Here is a 9,890-nt window from a genome sequence, read left to right as displayed (position 1 = left end):
AAGAAGAAGAAGAAGAAGAAGAAGAAGAAGAAGAAGAAGAAGAAGAAAGAGGAGGAGGAGGAGAAGAAAAAAAAGAAGAAGAAGAAGAAGAAGGAGGAGGAGGAGGAGAAGAAGAAGAAAAAAAAGAAGAAGAAGGAGGAGGAGGAGGAGGAAGAGGAGGAGGAGGAGGTGGCGGCCCTAGAGGGAAAGGGGTAGCAAGGGTAGAGGCAGGGAGATTGATGAAGACACCACAGGGACATGGTGGACCACCCGGGACCCCAACAAAGCTTGGGACACTCATTGGAATGGACTCTGGACATCCTGCTTTCATCCTTATTCCTGGATTCATACCATTTACTTCACTTAGTTGCCATTCAATCTGTCCTTAAAACACCCACATGCACACCTACAGTTGCTTCTCAGGGCACAGTGATGAGCTCCGAGTACCCAAATCCCTGTCCATCTCACCTAGCTGCCCTTCCACCTTCTGGAATCTCTCGTGTCCTTCAGGTTCCAAGATACCACCACACCATATCTGTCCTTGTCCTTGTCTTCCTACTCACTGTCTAAGAGGGATCCCCAAGGTAAAGGCTCTGCCACACCTCCCACCTCCCGGCAGGCAGCCCCTTCTGCGCTCAAGGCTTTCACTCACTCCTGGAAGGCACAAGGAAACAGTGCCCTGAACAGTACCCTGGGTGAAGAGCTTCAGACCCCTCCTAGACCAGGATACTAGTGAAAATGGTGTCCCCAAAGGACGTGGCAGGGCAGGTGGGGTTGTCCTTCCCAAAGTCAACCTCCAGGGTCAGGGATGCTCCCCTAGGAAGCTAGCAAAAGAAAATCACAGCCATTCTCCAAGGAAAGCAACCCAAAAGGTCAACAAGCCTACAAGAAAAGTAAAAAACAAAACAAAACAAAACAAAAGTCACCAGTAAGCAAAGAAATTCAAAACAAGCAAGATGCTATTTATTTTTACCTACCAAATTGCACCCCCTCGGTGATATTAAATGATAATGATAGCAAGTGTTGGTTGGGGCATTTGCATAGGATGCCCATGGACTACACTTGGTATCAGATTTTGAAAGGAGAATTTGAAAACACGCACCAGGGACCATCGGCAGATTCCTACCATCCTTAATAATTCCATTTCTAGATGCTGATTCTAAAATAAAGTAACCTGATGCAGATTTTTTTTAAGTTTTCATACAAGAATGTTTATTATGTCATTATTTATTATAATGAAAAATAGGCTAAAAGTGTCCAAGAATAGAAGAATAAGAGATTGGCTAGAGGACTATGCTCCATAGAATGGAATATTGATCTGCCATTAAAACATATACTAACTAGGGGTGCCTGGGTGGCTCAGTCAGTTAAGCGTCTGACTTCCGCTCAGGTTGTGATCTCAGGGTCTCAAGCCTTGAGTCAGGCTCTGCACTCAGGGGGAGTCTGCTTGAGATTCTCTCGCTCTGCTCCTCCCCTTGCTCACACGCTCTCTTTCTCTTTCTCTCTAAAATAAATAAAATTTAAAACAATACATTGCCCGTAGAATAAATCTAAACACATATTCAGAAATAGATGAAAATGCTCACAATGTTGCTCTGAACGGTAAGGTTAAGGAAATTTTCTTCCTTCCGTTTGCCTATACTTTCTCAACGTTCTACAACAAATACGCTTTCATGTTACAATGTTTAAAACATATATGCCATAAAAATAAACGGTTAGGTGTACCCCAAACCTCAGAAAACGCAGGGGAAATCACTCATGGTTAATGATTCCGAAGCTGGGGGCGCCTGGGTGGCTCAGTCGTTAAGCCTCTGCCTTCGGCTCAGGTCATGATCCCAGGGTCCTGGGATCGAGTCCCACATTGGGCTCCCTGCTCAGCGGGGAGTCTGCTTCTTCCTCTCCCTCTGCCTGCCATTCTGCCTACTTGTGCTCTATCTCTCAGTCAAATAAATAAAATCTTTAAAAAATAAATAAATAAAAAATAAAAATAAATAAATAAAAATAAATGATTCCCAAGCTGGGATTCCCCACACCCTTCCGGTCAAGATGCTTAAGAAAAATTATCTACAGTTGACCTTGAATAACATAGGTTTGAATTGTGCGGGTCCGCTTGTACGTGGATTTTTTATAGGACAGCACTGTAAATGTATTTTCTCTTCCTTATGATTTTCTTAATCACACTTTGTTTTCTTTAGCTTACTTTATTGTAGGGATATGGTATATAATAAATATGACAGCCAAAAATATGTGTCAATTGACTGTTTATGTTCTTGGTAAGGCTCTGGTCAACAGTAAGGCTATGAGTAGATACGTTTTGGGGGAATCAAGAGTTACAGGTGGATTTTCGACAGCCGGGGGGTGGGCGCCCCTAACCCCTCTGTTGTTCAAGGATCAACTGGATTTGCCTGTGTTGTGGCCACATATTCATCATCAAAGACACCAGCTCTCCTACCAAACAAGCAAAATTTGCTACTTTCCTACCCTGTTGATAGTTTTTATTGCTTCTTCACAATATGTGCACTTAGATTTTTCTTAAAAAGATAAGCGTTGGAGTAAGGTAGCCAGTTTGCTGGACAAGTCTTGCACTTGGTGGTATCCTTGGGGAAAAGCTCTAGAAAGCAAGTCTGAAGACCACCACCGTGAGATGAAACTGTTTCCTCCAGCCACCTCCAAAACACATTTGTGCTTGTGGGGGACTCAGTCAATGGGGTCCCCAGGAGCAGCCCCAAAGGCTGGGGTGTGAGTGGGGCCCAAGAGCGCCTCCAGGCTCAGCCACCACACAACCGAAGGCTCTCGTGCGGTTAACCTCTCTGAACTTCCATTTCTCCCTGGAAAATGTGGATCAGTGATGCCTGCCCTGACCACACTGCTCACTCTAGAATATTCTATAAGAGAAGCAGCGTGGGGGCCACTGGGATGTGCTTTGGCCCCCCAGTCCCCGGTACACTTTCAGCCCCGCCTCGCATGCGCTCAGGGACTTGGGCGTGTCTCCTCTTCTGTAAGGCCATTCCAACTTGGCAGAATGGCCATAGAGCTGAGGCCAGGCCAGGCCACCTTGACTGTCTCCCCTCCCGTTGCAGACACCTATCAATATTCCAATTCTCTCCATAGTTTGGTATGGCTTTTTCGGTTCTGAATTGATCTAAGGCCTTTGAGTGTCTGTTAATAATTCCTTCTGGGGGCCCCTGGGTGGCTCAGGTGTTAAGCATCTGCCTTTGGCTCAGGTCATGATCCCGGGGTCCTGGGATTGAGCCCCGCATCTCCCTCTCTCTCTGCCTGCCACTCTCCCTGCTTGTGCACTCTCTCTCTCTGGCAAATAAATAAATAAAATCTTAAAAAAAAAAAGAAAGAAAGAAATGCTTCCTTCTGGCCCAACTCCTCAACAGCCACCAACCTGCAATGCCACCTCCTCTCCCTGCGGTCTCCCCAAAAAGCAGGGGGATAGAAGCAGCCTCTGAGGCCCCTCCTGCACTCCTCCATCACTGGCCCTTCTTAGAGCTCTAACACCCACTTGGGTTGTGGTCCTTCCTGCGCTGTTCCCATGGTTCTACCTGATAAACTTGACTATAAACTGGCTTATTCATCATGCCTCATCTAGAGCACCTAGCACCTGCCCAGGCGGAGCTAGGCCTCCTGTGTTTGCTGAATAAGTTTATTACTCTCCATATAAAACAACACTTCCTTTACTGCTCTAAATTTATACTATGCAAATCTCAAAGGTTGTCCCTTTGTCTATTGTGAACATATCTGCCTTAATCTTCACCACACTCTTCTCAATTTTGTGCTGGAGCATTTTCCACTTCCACTTTCCCTTGCTTGGCCCCAGAGCTCTGACCCCTCGGGCCCTGCCCCAGCCCCTTCCTGGGCAGACACTTCTACCCTGGCGCCCTGCCTTCCGGAGGAGCTCCCCTCCCCCGCCCTGCCTATGAACACTTTAGAACTTCATGCTCACAAAACAGGACACAGACTCTAGTCCTCCAGTCCAGTGTTGATCCACAGCATTGTCTGGTCTTTGTGGCCCCTGTAGCACATGGAGAATAGAGAATTCTAGACGGTGCCTTATTTGCATCCACCCCCGAGCCCCGGGCCTGCAGGACAGCTACACCCAGAAACTCCATGGTCACCTCAAATGCAACAGGTCTCCCAGAAGGCCACCATCAACCGCCGGAAGGAGGCTCCTTCCCTCCCACTCACACAGGCTCTAGGACCATGTATCCTGGGGCCCCCATTGCCCATCTTCAAGGGAAGTGGGGTTCCCAGCTAGAGCCATGCCAGGATGGCTCTCAGGGAACACAAGGGTCTACTCTGGCAGGGCAATCCACCCCTGCTCAGTCCACAGAGGTCCTCTGCGGTCTCCAAGCCTCCACCTGGCTCTAACGCCTTGGTTGCCCAGGGGCGCTCCCTTACACGCTCCCTGACCTTGGGGGCATTCCTACAGGTCCGTTCCCCCGCACAACCCTGCCTGTGCTTTTCCTACCTTCTCACGTTGGCATCACTTCCCCCTACTATCTGCTTGTCCAAAACCTCATCAGTCCTCACAGGGAAGTGGAATACCCAGAGGAGAGTGCTGATTAGAAGGAAAACTATAGATGCTACCCAGAGTCTCTGACCTTTCATCTGAACCCCTCCCCGAAGACCCAGAATACAAGCAGGGGGTGGGGGGTGTTGCAGAGGGCTGAGGTCCTCCAGTTCAGGGATGGGGCAGTACAAACTTTCTGTCAAAGGGGGACATCATGTTAATTATTTGCTGTGTGGCCCCAGGTATGTCACTCACCCCCTCTGAGCCTCAATCTCCTGTCTGCCTACACGTCCTTACACAATGTGAGCTACCTGCTGTGAAATGAGTTTGTGAAGAGCAGAGCCCTCTGTGGGTGGGAGGTGGTGGGGGGGCCCTCTGGGTACCATCAGATCATCTGGAGTCTTCTGGAATGGCCCTACTTGCCTGACCTCTCCATTCCTGATAGATGCTTTCTGACTCTGGCACGCTAACGGGCTCACCGGCCTCAGTATTACCTTTTTCACACGATACTGAGCGCCCCAGGAATAGGGGTCTCTGGTTGTACTGGTGGCTGTCTGTAACTCACAGCAAGGCACACGGACGTAACAGCCCTGCAGCTGTGGGGCCCTTCATCCTCCTCCTCATCACCACCCCCCTCCTTCTCCCCGGACAGCCTGACTGGAGAGAGGCCCAGAGTCTGCCCCGGGGGGCAGGGACAGGCTGGACCCCTCCCAAGGCTGATCCTGCCCATAGCGTCCTCACGTCTGTGTTTGACTTTAAAGCTAATCTATCTAGAATTAATGCACTTTCTTCCCGTCCCTAGACACGCACAGTTCACACCCGCAGCCAGCCCCTTGTCCTTTCCCACCAGCCACTCCCAGGCTGCGCTGCTGGGCTTTGAACATGCCAGGGCAGGGGAGAAGGAGGTACTCGAGGGCACGATGGTGGGCTGAGGTGGCACCTGAGGGCCCCTGTTCGTGACTGGGGTCTCAGAACTCCCTGCGTGGGTAATCTCTCTGCCGTCCTGCAGGGCGCCAAAGACTCCCTTCCCCACCACCCCCTGCCCACTCACCACCCCTCCCCGACCACCCTACGGGGCCTTCAACTCAGGGGTCCCCCCTTTCTACCTGGGGCCTTGGACTCACTCCCAGCACCCCTCACCCCAGGGCCTCTCCTGCCCACCCCTTCGCTCCGGTTCTTCCTGGTCTCCAGGGTTGGGGGGTGGGGATCAGAAAGTCGGGAAGCCACAGGAAATCAGCTTGTAACTGGTTGCTTCCCAGGGAAATGGCCATGACAGTTTTGATAAGGACCCCAGAGCCTGAGTCTCCCCCTCAGCCCTTCAGCTGTTTCTAACTAGAGGCACCCCCTGAGCTCTCCCCATGCAAGAAGCTGCTGGATGCTCCGTCCTTCCCTCCCCAGCCAGGGCTGACAGCCTATGCAGTGCCTTTGAGAGGTTTGGGAAGAGCCGGCCTTCTGGGCAGATGCAGCCTGCAGGACGAAGGCAGGCAGAGGCCACCATCTGGGTGAAGAAAGAGTCCCTGCTCCCCCAGGGGAGAGGGCTGGAGAGGGGGAGCTCCGGGAGGCCAGCCCCTCTCAGCCCAGGCCACACCCCTCGCCCTGCTGCCACCCGTCTCCAGGGTGACCCCTTTAGCACCCCCAAAGCAGAATGAGGTCAGAGCCCAGGTGTCCAGCTCTTTGGCAGCCCCCTCCCCTGCAAAGGGAGTGGGGGAAAAGAAGGAGGAGCCCTGCCTGAGGCTGGCACACATGGGACCCCCAGGGAGTGCCCGCCCCGATCCCACTCACCCTGAGTCACTGTAGCAGGTGCCCAGAGCCAGAGACCCAGGGTCAGGATCCAGACCACCAGCATCTCCAGATGGGGCCCTGGCTGCCGGGTCTCCCCTCATCAGGAGGGACCAAGAAATGAGAGCTCCCAGGGAAGGACCAGCTATATAAAGGACCCCAGAGACCTTTGCCTTGGGCTAGGGGTGCAGTAGTGAGACTGGGTGGATGGTGTGTGGTGACCACAGGGAGTTGGCCAAAGAGCAGCCCGTCAACTCTCCCCTCTAACTCCACGAAAGCTGACCGCCCACAGCCAGGGTCCCTACGGCGGAAGCCAGAGCCATGGGTGTGGCCGAGCAAGAGGGAGGGACAGGAGGCCGGAGATGTGAGCGTGGGTGGTGGTTAGCAAGGGGCGGGGGCCAAGAAATGCCAGGGAGAGAGTAACTATGGAGGGAGGGGGGACAGTCCTGGAGGGAGTAGCCAGCCACAGGCCAGGCTGACTGAGGGACCCTGCACCTCCACCCCTGAGAAGCCCCTCTTTCTTCCAGCCTTCCTTCCCCTCATCCACCTCAGGCTGGCTCCTGGCAAATTTCCAGTGTCTTCCCCCAGGCCTGCGACCACCAGCCCTTCCGGGTGGGAGTCCCATTCACACCTGAGGCTTTATGGTCCTAGCCTCCACCCCCAGCCACTGGCAGTCCCAGGGCAAAGGTCCCAGGGGCTTCTCCCAAACCTCCACCCAAAGAACCTCATTCTGTCAGCCCCGACCACCCTCAGCCCCCACAGTAGTGGGAACCGCAGGCCCAAGCCCAAGAGTTGGCAGGCCCTGGCGTGAGCGTGTCTGCCACCCAGGCTTGTGGAGGCTCGAGGCCTTTGGGGAGGCCCAGCTTTACCCATCGGCGCAAATGGCAGCTGACCCGGCCCGGGCCACCCACCCCCCTGACCCAGGCCCGAGCTCCCTATGTCAAGGGAGGAAGGGCAGAGATGACAAACCCAGCAGGCCCCCCACCCGCTGCTGACCCGGAGGCTCACCTGCCACCATCCACTCCGTAACGAAATGGCCCCCAGTCTCTAGGAGAACAGTCATGGCCCTGAGGACTTCCCACAGACCCCTTCCTCCCTTGCTGGGAGAAGCTGGTGCTCCCAGGCCCTCCCACACATCCTCTGGATGCCCCTGTCCTCCAAGTGGAGGTGCTATAAAATGAGGAAGACACAGAGCAACTTCTTCTACAATAAATGCTATATTGTGCTCATGGGACAATGGAAGCTGGCAGACTTTCTTCCCCAAAGGAGATGTTCCTGCAAAGAAGGCTGGGGACTTCTGGCCTCTGAGGTTACTGCGGGGATGGGGGTGAGGCCAGAGAGGAAAGGGGCACGGTGGGGAAGTGTTGGGAGGGTGAGGTAGTAGGGGATGGGGGAGAGAGGGCAATGAAGACAAAGGGCTGAGGGAGCTTCTCCACCTCAGGGCCCTGCTTCTGCTCTTCCTTGAGGCCCCAGAAAACCGGGATCCTGGGCCTTTGGAATCGAGAAGAAGGAATGGAGCCTCAGAATGGGGGACCAGGGCCTGAGAAGCACCAGCTGGGGGGCCTGAGAGGCAGAGGACATCCATACCTGGCTGGGAATGGGGTGTGGAGGGAGGAGGGAGGATTTAAGACTGGGGCCCTGGGATGGGGGGTGCTAAGGATTTAGGGCTGAGATTATAAGGGTGGGGGAGGCGACAAACTGGGGGAGACTTGGGGCTGGGCGCTGGGCTGGGAGCGATTTAAGAAGTGGGTTCCTAGGGGGAGATCTAAGGGTGGGAACCAGGGGTGCAGCAAGGAGTTACATAAGGAGCAGGTAGGAGGATGTTTACAGGTGCAGGTGGGGAACTGGTATAGGGATGCTCACAGGAGAATAGAGACTGAGGTCCGAGACCCCCAAAGGATGTGGGGATGGGGATCTGCGAGAGACCACATAAGCACGAGGGCAGACACAGGAAGGTGCATTGGGACAGAGATCTGACAGAGCGCGTCTGGTTTTCACAGTAACCGCATGGGGTATCAGGACAAGGATGCCCTACTCATCTTAACAGGGTTCAGAGAAGTGACTGACTTGGCCAAGGCCCCACAGTGCAAGAGCCTGGATTTGAACTGGGTCTCCAGGTGAGCTTCACCCAAGTCAGGAGAAGGATGAGGGTCAGGGAGATGGTCTGAGTTTGCTCAAGGAAACCAGGAGACAGAGTTGCCCAAGTCCTTGGGCCATCCCTTGGAATGGATGTGGTTCAGATGGTTTCTTCTCACTGTCTGGGGCAGGGTAGAGGGGGAGGTGCCGGGCTCGCAGCAAGGATGAGGCCAACCTCAGGTCTCTGGATATGCACCTGCCACAGAATATGTACCAAAGAAGGGGTGAGAACAGGGAACCACCCTGCTCAGGCTGGCTGGAAGGTCACTGCCTCCTGGTCCTAGCCCAGCCCCCTGCCCTGGTGGGTGGAGGGAGGGCATCTGGACCTGGATCTGGGAGAGTTCCTTACCATCCCCCCTTTGTCCCCCTCACCCTCACATTGGTGTCCACAGTCTCCAAGGCCACCTGGAAGTGTTCTTCCTTGACTAGAGAGAGAAAAAGAGGAGGGGAGGAAAGAACAGGAGGAAAGAGAGGTGAGAAGGGGCAGGAAAGGTGGGGAAGGCAAGGTCTGGCAGGGGGGCTCCTGTGCCCCCGGGCCTGCCCCGCAGGGATGGCCCCGGCAGGACCTTCGCCTTCCTCTGGAGGTGCCCAGGGAAGCGGTGACTCGAGCTTCCCAACACGAGGTACGCGTCCGCCTTGGGCAAGGGAGGACGTTGGGTCCTTCCCAGGCCGCAGTGGTGCCCAGGAAAGCCCCTGTCCCCTTTCCCCAGGAGGCGGGACTCACCTGTTTGGTCGTCCTCCAAGCCCAAGTTTGAAAAAGTCCCCACAGTGTCCTCATCCCAGATCTCGAACCATTTCCTGTCGTCATCCCAGGACCTGGGTCGGGGCAACGCGCCGCCACGTCAGAGCAGGGCCGCCCCAGCTGGGACCCCTTGGCCGCCCTCACCCCCACCCCCAGCGCGCTCACCGGCCTCCACCTTGGCCACCTCGCTGGGAGCGGGAGCGCGCGACGAAGAGGCTCAGGGACGCCAGCAGCCCCAGCAGCAGCAGAGCCCAGACCCCCGCCAGGCCCCTGATCAGCGCCCTCCAGGCGACGGCCACCTGGCAGCGCGGGCCCGAGAACCAGTGCGTGTCCGTGGAGAAGCAGCTGGAGCAGGGGGTCACAGGTCACAGACCCTCACCACCTTCCCCGCCGGGTCCACTCGTGCACACGGACCCCTCGGGTGCTGGCAGGTGGGCGGGGCTCCACCGTGGGCCGAGGGGGCGGGGCCGGGGCGGGGCCGGGGTGAGCGGCCAGCTGGTAGGCCTGGCAGGCTGTGGGCGGGGCTCCCGCGTACGTGCTGAGTCTCACCGCAAGGACCGCTCCTCTCCACAAGGCACTGGCCCTGGTGACAGTCGATGGCGCCGTCCACGCCCAAAGTGCATTTGGTGACACAGCGGAGCCGGTTCTCCTCCACCAAGGGGAAGTAGAAATCCTCATAGCCTTTGGCAGTGGCGCGGCGACAGATGGCTGGGAGTGGGTAAGGGGTTGCAGAAA

At 55.2% G+C, this 9,890-nt stretch overlaps 1 protein-coding gene across 1 annotated transcript in view; it reads right to left on the bottom strand.

Annotated features, from left to right (window-relative positions):
* Window positions 1-7,587: 7,587 nt before the first annotated feature.
* LOC117999239 (mucin-3A-like) overlaps window positions 7,588-9,890 on the bottom strand; it is a 36,878-nt gene continuing 34,575 nt past the window's right edge. The window contains exons 14-19 of the mRNA XM_034988179.1: window positions 9,695-9,863; window positions 9,321-9,500; window positions 9,138-9,229; window positions 8,786-8,838; window positions 8,533-8,609; window positions 7,588-7,768 (exon numbers count right to left, since the gene is read on the bottom strand). Coding sequence (XP_034844070.1) covers window positions 7,588-7,768; window positions 8,533-8,609; window positions 8,786-8,838; window positions 9,138-9,229; window positions 9,321-9,500; window positions 9,695-9,863 — 752 coding nt within the window. The remainder of the gene's footprint in view (window positions 7,769-8,532; window positions 8,610-8,785; window positions 8,839-9,137; window positions 9,230-9,320; window positions 9,501-9,694; window positions 9,864-9,890) is intronic.

This window comes from Mirounga leonina, unplaced genomic scaffold (genome assembly GCF_011800145.1).
Source record: "Mirounga leonina isolate KUSES-001 unplaced genomic scaffold, KU_Mleo_1.0 Mir_454, whole genome shotgun sequence".
NCBI classification, from domain to species: Eukaryota; Metazoa; Chordata; class Mammalia; order Carnivora; family Phocidae; genus Mirounga; species Mirounga leonina.
The sequence above is the reverse complement of the archived record's forward strand: the minus strand, read 5'-3'. Positions and strand labels throughout refer to the sequence as shown.